Source organism: Scyliorhinus torazame, chromosome 5 (genome assembly GCF_047496885.1).
Source record: "Scyliorhinus torazame isolate Kashiwa2021f chromosome 5, sScyTor2.1, whole genome shotgun sequence".
Lineage (NCBI taxonomy): Eukaryota > Metazoa > Chordata > Chondrichthyes > Carcharhiniformes > Scyliorhinidae > Scyliorhinus > Scyliorhinus torazame.
This window is the reverse complement of record NC_092711.1, coordinates 262,706,721-262,725,771: the sequence shown is the minus strand read 5'-3', so window position 1 is coordinate 262,725,771 and position 19,051 is coordinate 262,706,721. Positions and strand designations below refer to the sequence as shown.

At 43.3% G+C, this 19,051-nt stretch overlaps 1 protein-coding gene across 1 annotated transcript in view; it reads right to left on the bottom strand.

The window, feature by feature from the left end:
• The window catches only part of tex11 (testis expressed 11), a 447,334-nt gene that overhangs the window by 379,875 nt on the left and 48,408 nt on the right, over nucleotides 1-19,051 (bottom strand). The window contains exons 5-6 of the mRNA XM_072501531.1: nucleotides 9,933-10,012; nucleotides 3,727-3,807 (exon numbers count right to left, since the gene is read on the bottom strand). Coding sequence (XP_072357632.1) covers nucleotides 3,727-3,807; nucleotides 9,933-10,012 — 161 coding nt within the window. The remainder of the gene's footprint in view (nucleotides 1-3,726; nucleotides 3,808-9,932; nucleotides 10,013-19,051) is intronic.

Sequence of the window (19,051 nt, the reverse complement as noted above, 5' to 3'; positions counted from 1 at the left end):
CTTGTTCTTTAAATCTAAAATAGTCGAATCAATACTGTCCATAAAACCTCAAGACATAGGAGCAGAATAAGGCCAGTTGGCCCATCGAGTCTGCTCTGCCATTCAATCATGGCTAATATTTTTTCATCCCTATTCTCCTGCCTTCTCTCCAGAACCCTTAATCCCCTTATTAATCAAGAACCTATCTATCTCTGTCTTAAAGACGCTCAGTGATTTGGCCTCCACAGCCTTCTGCAGCAAAGGGATCTACCAATTCACCACCCTCTGGCTGAAGAAATTCCTCCTGATCTGATTTAAAGAATCATCTCTTCAGTCTGAGGCTGTGCCCTCGGGTTCCAGTTTTTCCTACCAGTGGAAACACCCTCACCATGTCCACTCTATCTAGGCTTCTCAGTATCCTATATGTTTCAATAAGATCGCCCCGTATCCTTCTAAACTTCGAGTACCCAGAGTCCTCAACCACTCCTCATATGACAAGTTCTTCTTTCCAGGGATCATTCTTGTTACCTTCCTCTGGACCTTTTTCAAAGTCAGCACATCCTTCCTTAGATACGGGGCCCAAAACTGCTCTCAATACTCCAAACGGTGTCTTACCAGAGCCTTGTACAGCCTCAGAAGTACATCCCTGCTCTTATATTCTAGCCCTTTCGACTTGAATGCTAACATTGCATTTGCCTTCCTAACTGCCGACTGAACATGCAAGTTAACCTTAAGGGAATCTTGAACTGGGACTCCCAAGTCCGTTTGTGCTTCTGATTTCCTAAGCCTTTTCCCATTTAGAACATAGTCTATGCTTCCATTCTTCCTACCAAAGTGCATAACCTCGCACTTTTCCACATTGTATTCCATCTGACACTTCTTTGACCACTCTCCTAGCTTGTCAAGTCTTTCTGCAGCACCCCTGCTTCCTCAATACTACCTGCCCCTCTACATTTCTATTTCAACAGAAAACCATATTTTCCAAACATTCTGCTTAGTTGCAAATGCCAAAACAATTCACCCTGCTCTTCACAGCAGCTGCACTTATCCTCCGCAGCAGTAATTTATTTGTATTTTTATGTCTGTCTTCAAAAAGCAGCTATCCCTTTTCTTCTTGCGAGAACTGCCACTTGGTTGTTAATAGGTTTTGGTTTGTTTCCTGGTGACAGCCAGATCACATGAGCCTGTCTCGGGGCAGTTAGTATGATCAGTATCCTCACATTAAGAGAATTCTATTTCACCTTGAACAAAAGGAGATATTTTTCAATAAAGTTTTATCAAGTCCCCCTTGGGTAGAGGAACAAAGATATCTAAGAGCACAAATTTCCATGTCACTAAACAGAGTGACACCAGATAACAAGGCGATAAAAATGGAAACCAAGCGCTAGGAATCATACCAAGAGGGTAGAGTCAAAATGGAGATAAGTTATGCTAAATTTGTATTGACTCTTGGTTAGGATATACATGGCAGTGCAACGTACAGTGCTGGTTTCAACATAGTAAAAAGACTTTAAAGACACTGGACAGGGTGAATAAACAATTTACAAGGATGACACCAGAAATGTGAGGTTATGCCAATCAGGAAAAGATGTACCAGCTGCGTTTTCTTTCCCTCTTGAAAAGAGAAGGCAGAGGGATGACCTAGTAAAGTTCTTTGAAATTATGAAAAGTTATGATAAAGTGGATAGATTTTTTTTCCACTTCTGGGGAAGGGCAATAATAGCGCAGGAAATCAAATCAGGAATTCATAAGAAATTTTATAGTGGTGAGAAAGTGGAACTCATTAACAGACTGTGGTTGAAGTTAATAGTATAAATGCATTTAAAGGGCAGTCAGACAAGCATGGGGATGGAAGAGGGTTATGCTGATACAGATGTAGAATAGGAGGAAGCCCGACTGGAACATAAGTGACACGATGGGCTGGTTGAGCCTAGTGGCCTGTTTCAATGTTGCATAGTCTGTGGTTTTAAATGGCACATTACATGCTCAGCACTCAATATTATAGTTAATTGATCGTATAACTCAATGATTGCTGCTACTGCGATCGTATAACTCAATGATTGCTGCCAGTCGATCACAGAACATAAGACAATTCACATTATTTTACCTAAACTCTATTGTTTTGACAGCTGTGGCCACAAAATGCAGAATAATGTTACTACATTGCTTTAATATGACATATTGCTACAGCAGCTTTAACAAATTCAGGCAGAGAAAATTGAAAATGAGAAGAAAACAAAGTCAGTATATAGGCACAGAGTGAGAACATGGGTAACAGGATCAGGAGAAAGCTATTCAGTACCTCAAACCTTCTTGGTCATTCAATATGATCACGAGTGATCTCCTAACTCAACTGCATCTTCCCACACTATCCCCATATTACTTAATTACTTTTGCACCCAAAGCCCATTAATCTCTGCTTTGTATACACCTCAACAATTGGAATATTCACAGTTCTTTGGGTAATTTCCATGATGCACAATCCTTTCAGTGAATAAATTTCTATTCATCTCCGTCCGAAATATACGACTCTTTAGTCTGAGGCTGTGACCGTTAGCTCTTGGCTTCCCGGTCGTGAACCAACCAACTAAAATCACGTTCCCAAAAACTTTCTATGGGCTGGATTCTTCGGTCCCCCAGTCATGTTGTTCGGTGGCGTGCCGTTTACTGGCAAAGGGACTTTCTACTTCCACCGCTTGACAATGTGATTTCCCATTGAAGCCACCCCACAGCGCCAGGAAACCGCGGGCAGGGGTATGTTGCCGGCGGAAACAGAGAATCCTAACGGCCGAAGAATTCCGGCCTATGTTTCAAATGCATCACATTCTCATTCTTCTAAGTTCTAAGGGAATATTGATCTAATCGAGTCAATATACCCTCATAAAACAATCCTCTCATCCTGCAATTTGTCTACAGAATCTCTGTTGTACATGTTCTAAGGAAAGTAAAGAGACCAAAATTGCAATGTTCCATCTGTGGTCTCACAAAGGCCTTGTATAAGTATAGTGCACTTTGTTACTCTTATACATCAATTTCTTTGTACTAAAGCCTAACGTACGACTTGCCTACCCAAATGCTTTCTGTACTGACATGTTAACAATCTGCATTTTGTATGCATGAACACTCAAGTCCCTCTGAATATCAACATTTCTGTCTCTTGCCATTTAAAAATTAGCCTGCATTTCTACTTTTCCCCTACCAAAGTTGATAACTTCACATTTCATCTGCCATGATCTTATCCACAGGCTCAACTTATCAACATTCCTTTGCAGCCTCTTTGGGTCGTTCTCACTGCTTGCTTTCCTACCCATCTTTGCATTGTCAGAGAACCAACGGGCAGCAATGTCAGTTAGAAGGCCGATGGGCCTGTTCCTATGCTGTAAATTTCTTTGTTCGAACCTGGATATGTTATACTTAGTCTCCTTACGCATAACAATGCTATAGATCGTAAATAGCTGATACCCAAGCACTAACTGGTTAATTACAACTTGCCAACCTGAAAATGGCCTATTTATTTCTGCTGTTTCCTTTCCCTTAACCAATCCCCAACTCGTGCTGATATATCGTCCCACAACCCCTTGAGTCAATAAGCAAAGCAAATATATCACCTCGTTTCATTTTATTTGCCTTTTCCAATAAAATGCAATTCCTGAGAGCAAGCATAGGCCACTAATTTGTGCATCAAGTAAAACAAAGAACCCTATTAAACTTAGGAAACAAGATTATGAAAAAATAAAATCAAAGTACTGTCACAGCCAAGTCCAGAAATCCATCTGCTAGCAAAGGTTTTCTACAATCCAACCAGCTTCTTCCAGTTTTTGTGAACATCTGTAAAAGAAAGCAGTCAAGTTTTATAAATTAATCAATCCACAAATTAAACGTATTTCTCAGAAAACCAGGTGCTGTGTCCTCGAGGAAGTTCAAGAGTTAAGCCCAAAATTTTCAACGGAAACTCCCTGTTCGACTATTATTTCCACCCAAAAATTCCCGTTTACACTACAGGATCATATGGGTTCCTTTACTTCTCCAGGTTCAAACAATGGTTTGCCACAGTTTTCAGAAATTCACTTTGATTCTCCTCGGTGTTCGTAATATTCTCCGAGCTATGAGATTTCTTAAGAGTCCTTACCATAGGATCCAGCTATATGACACTCCACAACTCCTGGGATTGTGGACACTGCAACTGAAGTGTGGCCTTCACTGCAATTTTGCTTGGAAACTCCAACCAGAGAGGCTGGTTTAGCACAGTGGACTAAACAGCTGGCTTGTAATGCAGAACATGGCAGCAGCGTAGGTTCAATTCCTGTACCGGCCTCCCTGAACAGGCGCCAGAATGTGGTGACTAGGGACTTTTCACAGTAACTTCATTGAAGCCTACTTGTGACAATACATAATCATTAAGGACAGCACGGTAGCATTGTGGATAGCACAATTGCTTCACAGCTCCAGGGTCCCAGGTTTGATTCCGGCTTGGGTCACTGTCTGTACGGAGTCTGCACATCCTCCCCATGTGTGCGTGGGTTTCCTCCGGGTGCTCCGGTTTCCTCCCACAGTCCAAAGATGTGCAGGTTAGGTGGATTGGCCATGATAAATTGCCCTTAGTGTCCAAAATTGCCCTTAGTATCCAAAATTGCCCTTAGTATTGGGTGGGGTTACTGGGTTATGGGGATAGGGTGGAGGTGTTGACCTTGGGTAGGGTGCTCTTTCCAAGAGCTGGTGCAGACTCGATGGGCCGAATGGCCTCCTTCTGCACTGTAAATTCTATGATAATCTATGAAACTCAGATGTACAGTTGATTGCCCTTTCCTTAAAGTTAACAGCTTCTGGCAAATTTCTCTATCTCTGCTCCTCAAAGTTGCCCCCATGATCCAACTAACTGCTTCAGCGAAAAATAACGCTGGTAAACCCAGAAACAAAACCTAGCCCCATGCAATCTATTTTCACGGCAATCTGACACACCTGGAATGTCCCAGGTGCAGATTAAACAAATTATCTCCCATTTCCAAACCTTCCCTTAGTTTTGGGAAATCATATCAATAAATTGCACCTTTATGAAGACAATTGTAGTCAGCTCTTTGCCACCCAGACTAAGAAAGAGGTCACTTATTTTGATGGTGTTCCCACTTCCAAATCTGACCTTCTTAAATCAACAAAGACTACCCTTTGAATTGTAATTCCTTTAGGTCTATTTATCTACCTCTTCAACAGGGGCTCCATTATTTTACATTTAATACCATCAATCTCCACTCAAAGTTAGAATATGAAAACATAGGACTTATGAAATTAGATATTTTTACAACATCTGGGAATAAACAGTGGTTGATTTTAACTTGGTTACTTGGCGTAATTGGACTGCTAACAGCCAAAAAGTAACATTAACTCACTGACTACAAGTACAAGGAGGCTTATTGGTAGAAATTCTCCCCTGGAGAATTGATTAATGTTGCCCCCCCACAAACTTACTGTTAATACAAGTAACAAGGGAGTGCTTAAATAATTTTGGATGGACAGCTAGCACACCTGATGATTCAAGTAGGAGGACACATTGGATCCCATGACATGCGAAACAACCCATTTCAATTCTGTAATACATTTGGGAATCATATGACATGGGCATATCATCCATTTCTATTAGCATGGAGTAGCTCAATGCTCCTTCTTGTGTCACAGCCATTACCCAGCCCACTATAGGCCCAATTATGACACTCTGACAATCATATTAACCCTCCTCAGTAAATGATTATCAGACAGCTCCATTTTGAGGTCATCGTCAACATTCAACTTTCTCCTAATAGCAATACGCATTAGAACACCAAATTGGCATGCACAGCCCCCTGGACCTATGCATTTGAGGCCTGAGCACCTGGGGGAGGCAGCGGTGTAGTGACATTGTTGGTGGACGAGTAATCCAGAGGTCCAGAGTAATGCTCTTAAGACATGTGTTCAAATCCCACCAATATGTAAAAATCTGGAATACAAAGTCTCATAATGACCGTGAAACTATTGTTAATTGTCGTAAAAGCCTATCTGGTTCACTTTTGTCCTTACATGGTTTGGCCTACTTGTGACTCCAGATCCATGGTAATTTGGTTGACTATTAATGCCCTCTGAAATGGTTAAAGCAAGCTAGTTGTATCAACCTGCTAACAAAAATCTCAAAGTATTACAACCGGACAGATCACTCGGCATCAAATTAGTCACTGGAAATAACCGCAGCAAACTCAGCCCTATCGATCCTGCATCTGGCACTAGTGTCAAAATTGGGAATCCATGTCACAGACCAGTCGAAATATCCCAACAATTCATTGCAGTGTTAATGTAAGCTTACTTGTGACAATAAAGATTATTAAAAACATAAACATACTCGGAATATCTCACAGAAAATATCTCCGAAATCACCATCACAGTCCCTGGGTACATCCTGTCCCACCTGTAGATCAGACCCAGCAGGTGGTGGCAAAGTGGTACATATTCAGGAGCAAGGTGCCCCTGGGAGTCCTCAACATTGACTTCGGACCCAGTGAAATCTCATGGCATGAGGACGAAGTCAAGCATGGGCAAGAAAACCTCCTAGTGATTACCACATACAACACACTCCAAGCTTTCCTCACCTGATGAATCAATACTCTCCATGATGTAAACCACTTGGAGGAAACACTGATGTTGGAAAGGATGCAGGCTGTACTCTGGGCAGGGGACTTCAATGTACATCACCAAGAGTGGATTGGTAGCCACACTATTTACTGACTGAGCTAATCGATATAGATCAACCTAAAGCACATAGCTGCAAGACTGGGTCGGCAGGAGGTAGTGAAGGAACCAACAAGGAAAAACATACCTGATCTCATTCTCATCAACTACATCTTTTGCTGACAATACTGGTAAAAGTAACCAATGCAAGAGGGTATGCCAAGAGCAACACCAGGGTTATCTAACAATAAGATGTTAACCCGGTGAAACGTCAACATAGGACTACTTGCATTCCAAACATAATTAGCTGCAAGAGATAGACAGAGCTAAGGGATTCCAAAGCAAACGAATCAGATCTAATCTCTGCAGTCTGCCACATTAAAAACTCACTGAAGCTGGCAGCATGGTGGCGCAGTGGTTAGCACTGCTGCCTCACGGCACCGAAGTCCCATGTTCGATCCCGGCTCTGTATGTGTGGAGTTTGCACATTCATTCTCCCCGTGTTTGCGTGGGTTTCGTCCCCACAACCCAAAGATGTGCAGGTTAGGTGGATAGGCCACGCTAAATTACCCCTTCATTGGAAAAAATGAATTGGGTACTCTAAATTTATTTCTTTTAAACTCACTGAAGAAAGTCACAGAAGTCAGCCAGTTTGACTCACTCCATGTGATATCAAGAAATGACTGAAGGCACTGAATACTGTGGGATGTGGGAGTCAGCCCTGGCAATATTCCAGCAATAGTACTGAAGTCTTGTGCTCCAAAATTTGTCATTCCCCTGGGTAAGCTGCTCCAGTACAACTACAACAATGGCATGTACTCAGCAATATGAGAAATATGTCCTGTACACAAAAAGCAGGACAAATCCAAACCGGCCACTTACCGCCCCATCAATCTACTCCATCATCAGTAAAGTGATGGAAGGGGTCACCAACAGTGTTATCAAGCAGCACTTACTTAGCAATAAATCGCTAACTAATGGCCAGTTTGAGACCTGCCAGGGCCACTCAGCTCATTAAAACCTTGGCCTCAACATGCACAAAATAGCTGAACTGCAGAAGTGAGGCGAGAGTGACTGCCCTTGTTGCCAAGGCTGTATTGATAGAGAATGGCATCAAGGAGCGCTAGCAAAGCTGGAATAAATGGGAGTTGAGCGAACACTCTCTGTTGGTTGGAGTCACACCTAGCACAAAGGAAGATGGTGTAGTTGATGGACGTCAGTCATCTCAACTCCAGGACATCATGGCAGGAGTGCCTCAGGGTAGCTAGCCCTAACCATCTTCAGCTTCTTTATAAATGACCTTTGTTTCATCGGAAGGTCAAAAATGAGGATGCTTGCAAACGATTGAACAGGTTCAGCATCATTCACAACTCTTCAGATACCAAAGCAGTCCATGTCCAAATGCTGAAATATCCAGGTTTGGGCTGACCAGTGACTCGCGCCAAGCAAAGGCCATCTCGAAGAGAGAATCTCACCATTGCCCCATGACATTCAATGACATAACCATCGCTGAATCCCCCACTACCAACATCAGATTCCCATTGATCAGAATCTGAACTGGACTATCTATATAAACACTTTGGCTACAAGAGCAGGTCAGTGGCTAGGAATTCTGGAGTGGATAAAACACCGCCTGGCTCTCCAAAGCTTACCACAATCTACAAACACAAGTCAACAGTATGATGTAATACTCTTCACTTCGCTGGAAGAATGCAACTCCAACAAGAAGCCATCGGGCAGGAGATACAGAAGTCTGAGAACACACACAAACAGACTCAAAAACAGCTTCTCCCCCACTGTCACCAGACTCCTAAATGACCCTCTTATGGACTGACTTCAATAACACTACACCCTGTATGCTTCATCCGATGCCAGTGCTTATGTAGTTACATTGTATATGTTGTGTTGCCCTATTATGTATTTTCTTTTATTCCCTTTTCTTCTCATGTACTTAATGATCTGTTGAGCGGCTCGCAAAAAAATATTTTCACTGTACCTCGGTACACGTGACAATAAACAAATCCAATCCAATCCAAGCTCGACACCATTTAGGGCAAAAAAAATACCGCTTGAATGGCTCTCCATCCAAAAACATTTACTCTCTCCACCACTGATTCACATTCGCAGTGTGTGTACCATTCATAAGATGAATTGCAGAAACTGACTAAGGCTCCTTCAATCGTGCCTTCCAAACCCATAATCACTACCATGGACAAGGGTAGCAGATACATGTACATGCGAACACCACAATCTGGAGGTTCTTATTGCTGTTCCTTCACTGCCGAGTCAAAATCCTTGAATTTCCTCAGTAACAGCACTATGGTGCACAGGGGCAGCTATGCATACCATTTACAAGATGCACAGCAGGAACCAATGAAAGCTCCTTCAATAATGCCTTCCAAACCCACAACCACTTCCATGGACAAGGATGGCAGATGCATGCTAACACCACAACCTGGAAGTTCCCCTCCTAGCCAGTCGTCATCCTGCCTTGGAACTTTTATTGCTGTTGCTACACTGCCGTTGAGTCAAAATCCTTGAATTCTCTCACTAACAGCACTATGGCTGTATCTACATCATATGGACTGCAGCTGTTCAAGAAGGTAGCTCACCACCAACTTCTCAAGGACAATTAGGGATGGACAATAAACTGGCGGCCTAGCCAGCGAAGAACACATCCCTTAAATGAAAAAAACAACAACAATCAGTCCATTTGACTGCCCACTTTCCATCAAATTTTAAAATTGATCTTGTGCGTGTTTGTCACCTAAGTGTACAAATTATCAAACTCAAATATCAGGCCAGTCTTTCTTGACAAAATTTTAATATGCATTGTATATATTAAATATATGGTTGTCAATTAAATACAATTGTATCTAAAGGACAGAAAAATAACTTATTTGACCAAATCTAAAGTATGCTGATCCAAACAACATTGCTAAATTTTAAGTGATTTTAAATATTAATACAACTAACTTTGTATTCAAATATTTTATCTGTATGAAAATTAAAAATAAGTACTTACTTGCCTTTCGTTGTGCCTTCATGTCTCTCAGAAGTTAGTGTTTCATGTACAATTAATTCCTTTAAAGTACATGAATTGTTTTTCAATTAACACAGTCCATGATGTGCGTCCCCGAATTTATTACCAGAAATTTTAAAAACCGATTGCACCCAAAATTACTGTATATATCAAGCACATCTGTCCCATGCATAAAAGCACCTTACCATTAATCTAACAAATGCTACACTTCAAAACTCACCAGTATTTGTCTTTGTAGTGTCACTTCAGTGGAATCAACATATTCACACAGGCAGATAAGCTTGCATGCCACATGCCGCACTGAAAATTGAAGCATTCACAAACTTGTTAAAATTCTACACACAAATGTCCTTATCGTTTCAGGACTTCATCCGTTTTCAGGTTCTGTCAAGACTGTACCAGTATTGCATAAAAAAATGTTTTTGCTCTTAATGTCTACCATCGTCATCGGGTTAATTCATTTTGCGTACAGTCCATTCTGAGAATAAATCCCAAATTGGTTTTGGCTTAGAGTTCAAACATGGCTTGAAATGTTTTCCAGAATCAGAATTTCATGTCTGGACTTCAAGTTGCAACATACTCTCCATGGACCAGGGTGGTGAAGAAGGCATTCAGCATGCTAGGTTTTATTGGTCAGAATATGGAATACAGGAGTTGGGACGTCCTGTTGAAGTTGTACAAGACATTGGTAAGACCACACATAGAATACTGCATTCAGTTCTAGGCACCCTATTATAGGAATAATATAGTTAAATTAGAAAGAGTGCAGAAGAGATTTACGAGGATGCTACCAGGACTTGATGAGTCTGAGTTAGGAGGAGAGGCTGGGACTTTTACCCCTGGTGCGTAGAAGGCTTAGGGGTGATCTTAGACGTCTGTAAAATAATGAGGAGCATAGATAATGTAGATAGTCGACATCTTTTCCCAAAGATTGGGGCAGCACAGTGGCTCAGTGGGTAGCACTGCTGCCTCATGGTGCCGAGGTCCCAAGTTCAATCCCGACTCTGGGTCACTGTCAGTGTGGAATTTGTACATTCTCCCCGTGATTGCGTGCGTTTCGCCCCCACAACCCACAAATGTGCAAGCTAGGTGGATTAGCCACGCTAAAGTGCCCCTTAATTGGAAAAAAATGGTTGGGTATTCTAAATCTGTTTGGTTTTTTTAAATCATTTCCCAAAGGTAGAGGAGTCTAGAACTAGAGGGCTTAGGTTTGAGGTGAGAGATACAAAAGAGACCAGAGGGGAAATTTCTGAGCATCTGGAACGAGCTGCCAGAGGCACTGGTGGAGGCGGGTACAATTTTTTCCTTTAAAAAGCTGTTAAAGATAGTTACATGGGCAGGGTGGGTATAGAGGGATATGGGCCAAATTCGGGCAAGTGGGACTAGCTTAGTGATAGAAACTGGGCAGCATGAACAAGCTGGGCCGAAGGGCCTGTTTCCATGCTGTAAACATCCATGACACTATGAGAGTAAAACTACCTTGTTCCGCTGAACAGTCATGAAATAAGGCATGAAGTAAAAATTAATCTTAAAAATGTGGGTTTTTTTCATATTCTCATGTTTAACTTCTTTTATTTCCATCGTCAGCTGTCAACCCAAAACCACCCTGTCACTTGAGCTATTTGAATTGCTTTAATTACTCATCTTTTCAATTCAGGCTTCACTTGCTGACTCTGCAATGTTAGGGTCCTTCCTCATTTTCCCCAGACCCGTACAATGCTTTTCCATTTTGGCTAATTATCCAATTCTCTTTTGATAGTCAAGGCTCAATCTACCTCCACCATGCTCTCAGGCTCGGATGGTGTTTTCGGGATCCTTCAGGGGGAGGGGCAGCGGCCCCAAGTTGTGGTCCACATAGGTACCAACGACATAGGTAGGAAAAGGGATAGGGATGTAAGGCAGGAATTCAGGGAGCTAGGGTGGAAACGTAGATCTAGGACAAGCAGAGTTATTATCTCTGGGTTATTACCCGTGCCACGTGCTAGCGAGACGAGGAATAGGGAGAGAGAGGAGTTGAACACGGGGCTACAGGGATGGTGCAGGAGGGAGGGTTTCAGATTTCTGGATAATTGGGGCTCATTCTGGGGTCGGTGGGACCTCTACAAACGGGATGGTCTACACCTGGACCAGAGGGGTACAAATATCGTGGGGGGGAAATTTGCTAATGCTCTTCGGGAGGGTTTAAACTAGTTCAGCAGGGGATTGGGAACCTGAATTGTAGCTCCATTATACAGGAGGTTGAGAGTAGTGAGGTCATGAGTTAGGTTTCAAAGTTGCAGGAGTGTACCGGCAGGCAGGAAGGTGGTTTAAAGTGTGTCTTCTTCAATGTCAGGAGCATCCGGAATAAGGTGGGTGAACTTGCGGCATGGGTTGGTACCTGGGACTTCGATGTTGTGGCCATTTTGGAGACATGGATAGAGCAGGGACATGAATGGTTGTTGCAGGTGCCGGGGTTAGATATTTCAGTAAGCTAAAGGGAAGGTGGTAAAAGAGGGTGAGGGGTGGCATTGTTAGCCAAGGACAGTATTACGGTGGCAGAAAGGACATTTGATGAGGACTCGTCGACTGAGATAGTATGGGCTGAGGTTAGAAACAGGAAAGGAGAGGTCACCCTGTTAGGGGGTTTCTATAGGCCTCTGAAAAGATCCAGAGATGGAGAGGAAAGGATTGCAAAGATGATTCTGGATAGGAGCGAAAGCAACAGGGTAGTTGTTATGGGGGACTTTAACTTGCCAAATATTGATTGGAAACGCTATAGTTCCGAGTACTTTAGATGGGTCCGTTTTTGTCCAATGTGTGCAGGAGGGTATCCTGACACAGTAAGTAGATAGGCCAACGAGAGGCAAGGCCATATCGGATTTGGTACTGGGTAATGAACCAGGACAGGTGTTAGATTTGGAGGTAGGTGAGCACTTTGGTGATAGTGACCACAATTCGATAATATTTACTTTAGTGATGGAAAGGGATAGGTATATACCACAGGGCAAGAGTTAGATCTGGGGGAAAGGCAATTATGATGCGATGAGGCAAGACTTAGGATGCATCGGATGGAGAGGAAAACTGCAGAGGATGGGCACAATGGAAATGTGGAGCTTGTTCAAGGAACAGCTACTGCGTGTCCTTGATAAGTATGTACCTGTCAGGCAGGGAGGAAGTGGTCAAGCGAGGGAACCGTGGTTTACTAAAGCAGTCGAAACACTTGTTAAGAGGAAGAAAGAGGCTTATGTAAAGATGAGACATGAAGGTTCAGTTAGGGCCCTCGAGAGTTACAAGTTAGCAAGGAAGGACCTAAAGAGAGAGCTAAGAAAAGCCAGGAAGGGACATCAGAAGTCTTTGGCAGGTAGGATCAAGGATAACCCTAAAGCTTTCTATAGATATGTCAGGAACAAAAGAATGACTAGGGTAAGAGTAGGGCCAGTCAAGGACAGTAGTGGGAAGTTGTGCTTGGAGTCCGAGGAAATAGGAGAGGTACTAAATGAATATTTTTCGCCAGTATTCACACAGGAAAAAGACAATGATGTCGAGGAGAATACTGAGATTCAGGCTACTAGACTAGAAGGGCTGGAGGTTCATAAGGAGGAGGTGTTAGCGATTCTGGAAAGTGTGAAAATAGATAAGTCCCCTGGGCCGGATGGGTTTTATCCTAGGATTCTCTTTGAAGCTAGGGAGGAGATTGCTGAGCCTTTGGCTTTGATCTTTATGTCATCTTTGTCTACAGGAATTGTGCCAGAAGACTGGAGGATAGCAAATGTTGTCCCCTTGTTCAAGAAGGGGAGTAGAGACAACCCCGGTAACTATAGACCAGTGAGCCTTACTTCTGTTGTGGGCAAAATCTTGGAAAGGTTTATAAGAGATAGGATGTATAATCATCTGGAAAGGAATAATTTGATTAGAGATAGTCAACACGGTTTTGTGAAGGGTAGGTTGTGCCTCACAAACCTTATTGAGTTCTTTGAGAAGGTGACCAAACAGGTGGATGAGGGTAAAGCAGTTGATGTGGTGTATATGGATTTCAGTAAAATATTTTATAAGGTTCCCTTGGCAGGCTACTGCAGAAAATACAGGGTGATTTAGCAGTTTGGATCAGACATTGGCTAGCTGGAAGAAGACAAAGGGTGGTGGTTGATGTGAAATGTTCAGACTGGAGTCCAGTTACTAGTGGTGTACCACAAGGATCTGTTTTGGGGCCACTGCTGTTTGTCATTTTTATAAATGACCTGGAGGAGGACATAGAAGGATGGGTGAGTAAATTTGCAGATGACACTAAAGTCGGTGGAGTTGTGGACAGTGCGGAAGGATGTTACAAGTTACAGAGGGGTATAGATAAGCTGCAGAGCTGGGCTGAGAGGTGGAAAATGGAGTTTAATGCAGAAAAGTGTGAGGTGATTCATTTTGGAAGGAATAACAGGAAGACGGAGTACTGGGCTAATGGTAAGATTCTTGGTAGTGTGGATGAGCAGAGAGATCTCGGTGTCCATGTACATAGATCCCTGAAAGTTGCCACCGAGGTTGAGAGGGTTGTTAAGAAGGCGTACGGTGTGTTAGCTTTTATTGGTAGAGGGATTGAGTTTCGGAGCCATGAGGTCATGTTGCAGCTGTACAAAACTCTGGTGCAGCCGCATTTGGAGTATTGCGTGCAATTCTGGCCGCCGCATTATGGGAAGGATGTGGAAGCATTGGAAAGGGTGCAGAGGAGATTTACCAGAATGTTGCCTGGTATGGAGGGAAGATCTTATGAGGGAAGGCTGAGGGACTTCAGGCTGTTTTCGTTAGAGAGAAGGTTAAGAGGTGATTTAATTGAGGCATACAAGATGATCAGAGGATTAGATAGGGTGGACAGTGAGAGCCTTTTTCCTCGGATGGTGATGTCTAGCACAAGGGGACGTAGCTTTAAATTGAGGGGAGATAGATATAGGACAGATGTCAGAGGTAGGTTCTTTACTCAGAGAGTAGTAAGGGCATGGAATGCCCTGTCTGCAACAGTAGTGGACTCGCCAACACTAAGGCATTCAAATGGTCATTGGATAGACATATGGACGATAAGGGAATAGTGTAGTTGGGCTTTAGAGTGGTTTCACAGGTCAGTGCAACATCGAGGACCGAAGGGCCTGTACTGCGCTGTAATGTTCTATGTTCAGACACTGCATTCCAGGTCCTAACCATTCGCTGTTTGAAAGTTGTTACGCTTTTTACCTTTGGAAAAATGTTATTTTTTATGTTTTTCTGGTTTGGTCTTTTTAAAAATATCAATACAAATTCTTTTGTGGCAGATACAGTATAATGTGGATATTTGTGAAGTTATCCACTTGTCAGAGAAACAGAATGGCAGAGTATTTTGTCAACGATGCTAGATTGGGAAATGTTGACGGACAAAGGAACTTCAGTATCCTACTGCACAAGTAACTGATAGCAAGTATGCAGGTACAGCAAGCAGCTAGGATGGCAAATGATATGTTGGTCTTCATTGCAAGAGGACTTGAGTACAGGAGCAAGGATGTCTTACTGCAGCTCTACAGAGCCTTGGTGAAACTACATCTGGAGTGTTGTGTCCAATTATGGTCTCCTTACCCAAGAAATAAATATTTGCTTTCGAGGGAGTGCAACAAATGTTCACCAGACTTATTCCAGGGAGAGAGGATTGTCATACGAGGAGGTGTTAGGTCATCCGGGCATGTATTCACTGAAATTTAGACAAATGAGAAATGTATAAAATTGAAAAGTATGAAAAGTGTAGGGATTTTGTTTCCTCTAGCTGGAGGGTCTAAAACAAGGAGTCACAGCTTCATGGTAGCAAGATGACTATTAAGCACTGAGATGAGGAGACATTTCTGGACTGTGGTGAACCTATTAAATTCTCCACAAGGTTGTAGAGGTCAATTCACTAAATATATTTAAGAAGGAAATAGATAGATTTCTATATTCCAAGGTTGTCGTGTCACCCATCTTTGCACAATTATGTGCTTTTCCTTTAAGTTTCATACCGTTTAACATAGATGGTAGATCCTTGGAATTTCTCTCGGAACGTATTCGGGGTCTTTTGAAATATCCCCTTAAATGTTAGGTGGATTAGGCCATGATTAATTGCCCTTAGTGTCCAAAACTGCCCTTAGTGTTGGGTTGGGTTACTGGGTTGTGGGGATAGGGTGGAGGTGTTGACCTTGGGTAGGCTGCTCTTTCCAAGAGCCGGTACAGCCTCCTTCTGCGCTGTAAATTCTATGTCTATGTCTGCCACTATCCACTAACCAGTATCACGAACAATTTTGGTCCAGATCCCTGTACCACAACTAATGGAAGGCGAACTAACTGCTGTCCTTGCGTCACTTGAGCCACAGTGGTCCCCACGATCTTTAAAGGCCCCACGGCATAGGTTTCCAATCGCGCCTTGGTATCGCAAAGTGTCAGTGGCATGATCCCTGCACAAAGCCGCTGAAATGTGCGAAGATCCACAAATGAGATTGCTGCACCAGTGTCCATTTCCATAATCACGAGATCACCATTAACCTGTATCGTGACCTGGATCGGTGGTACTTTTGGAGCAGCGACACAGTTCAATTGCACAAAATAGTCCTCATCAGGCGTGTGCACGTTCGGTACGATCTAGGTAGTTGTTGTGGGCGCCGTTCTCTGCATCGACCCTGGCAGCTAAGACTGTCACACATTTAGCAATATGGCCAACGGTGCCCGTCATCCCCGGAGGAATTTCCCACGGTCAGCGATAGCACCCGAGATCCTAATCCTGCTGGGGAAAGACTTTTGAGGTTTCCCATTTGAGGAACTCGGACAAGACCACCACCATGAGAATGCCAAGGGGGTTCGGAAGGAAGGGCGAGTAAAACTATGGTCACCAGCGTCCATGCACCCCTGCAGTGCCTTTCTTTGGAGATAGGGAAAGTTCAGTGGCCTATTTCAGATCAAGGATGTGTTCTGCTCATAGCTTCCCCTGTGTGGCCATGTTATTGATGCCGCACAGAATTCGGTCTCTCAGAGAGGGACGGCCCGAACTCTCAACGCTCATCCAGACATCTTAAATGGGGCGAGAAGTCTGCAAATGATTCGCTTGGAGGACGTGCTGCTGTGTTAAAATGACACTGCTGCATAATTACGCAAGGCTTGGGGTCATAGTGCTCCGAAATCAATGTGGCAAAAGATCTCGAGACTGCCGCCGTCGGATAAGTTAGCATCTTAATGATCCCAAACGTCTGGTCGCCGCAAACAGTCAGGAGGACCTTCTGACGGTCTTCTCCCAAATCGCATTTGCCTGAAAAAATTATTTCATGCGCTCTGCGTACTGGTTCCAATTCTCGAGGCCTACGTCAAAGGCTTCCAATTTTCCAAACAGCAGTATCTTAAATGGTTATGATGTTACCTCCCAGGAACTTCCGGCGGTCAGGCGGTTCTACGAGCGAGTCCAGAATTTCCTTTAATCCTCATCACCAGATTAGTAACTTGAGGATGGTGGTGATAAATGCACTTAAAATTAACAACTATTTACATTATTTTGCACAAAGCAGCATATCACTCCCAGTACAGTCCTTGTTGGGAGAACGAATCTCTTTAGGCCAAGCTTTGGGCCAGCTTTTATATTAGTACATAACGAGCCCCAGGTAGGTGGCCTATCTGGGCAACTCGCCCTCCACGAGTCCCACGGGGATATCAATGATAGTTTCCCCATGGGGGGTTATGACATATGCCATTATCCAAGTCATTCACGAATAATATGAACAATTGAGGCCTTAACACAGATCCCTGTGGGACACCACTAGTCACCTCCTGCCAGTTTTGAGTACCTATCCATTATCCTTACTTTCTGTCACCTGCTACCCAACCAATTTCCCAGCCATGTCAATAGTTTGCCCTCAATAATGCAGGCTTCTATCTGTTAACAGTCTCTTACGTCGGACTTAACAAATGCCTTCTGAAAGTCTATATAAACAAAATCCATAGACATTCCCCTGTCCTCTACCTTAGTCACCTCTTCAAAAAATTCAATGAGGCTCGTCACGCATGACCTACCTATCATAAATCCTTTGACAAAGGGTCACCTGGACTCAAAATCTTAGCTCTCTTCTCTCCCTACAGCTGCTGCCAGGCCTGCTGAGATTTTCCAGCATTTTCTCTTTTGGTTTCAGATTCCAGCATCCGCAGTAATTTGCTTTTATCACAAATCCATATTGGCTCTCCCTGATTAAGTGAAATATTTTGAGGTGTTCAGTACATTATAGACTCTAACAATTTCCCCACCATAGATGTTAGGCTAACTGTTCTGTAATTCACCGATTTTCCTCTTTTGCCCTTCTGTTTTCATCCTTGGGATGTGGGCATCGCTAGCTGGACCAGCATTTGTTGCCTATCCCTAACTGCACTTGAACTGAGTGGCTTGCGAGGCCATTTCGGTGGGGGGCAGTTTTTTTGTAACTAAAGGGTCAATTTAGTGTGGTCAATCGATTGGAGAAGCTTGTGGAGACCCAGAAGGCCCAAGGGGCGGCGATCCGGGAGGTGCAGCAAAAAGCCTTGGAGAACGAAGATGAGATCTTGGGCCTGGCGGTGAAGGTGGAGGCGCAGCAGGAAAAATTTAAGGACCGGGAGAATAGGTCGAGGAGGAAGAATCTTCGGATTCTGGGTCTCCCCGAAGGACTGGAGGGGCCCGATGCCGGGGCATATATGAGCACGATGCTCAATTCGCTGATGGGCGCGGGAGCTTTCCCGAGGCCCCTGGAGCTGGATGGGGCTCATCGGATCCTGTCAAGGAGATACAAAGCCAACGAGCCGCCAAGGGCTGTAGTGGTGAGGTTCCACCGCTTTATGGACAGAGAGTGCATCCTGAGATGTGTTATTGAAAATATGGAAAGATGTGTCATTTGAAACATGGATGTCTGGCAATATCTGGTCTGAGAGAAACATGAGAGGATACAGGGAAAGATCCCAAAAAGGGTTAACAGCAGCTGTCAGGGAAGGATTGTAAAATGGAGATATCCTTGGTCAAGCAGAATTAGCAAACAAGACAAACAGGATTTTGAATGAAGCCAAAAACAATGGCTCACACCTTCATTGAAAGTAACTATCTTAGTAAGGATCCGGAAAAGAATGGATGAGGTTCTGTTGAATTTGGTGACAATTCTAGGTGAGAAAAATTGCTAATACCAGGTTTATCAGTCTATGAGAAACTTAATTCAAAGCCAAAATCAAAGTCAAAATTATGAGCTGAGGACACAATTGGAAAATATACCTATAGAAATGACAGGAATTAAAATTCACACCGCTATTGAAACCAAAGCATTTTGAACATCACAAAGGAAACAATGTAATCAGATCTATGAGGTGAAGTCATGTCAAAATGTA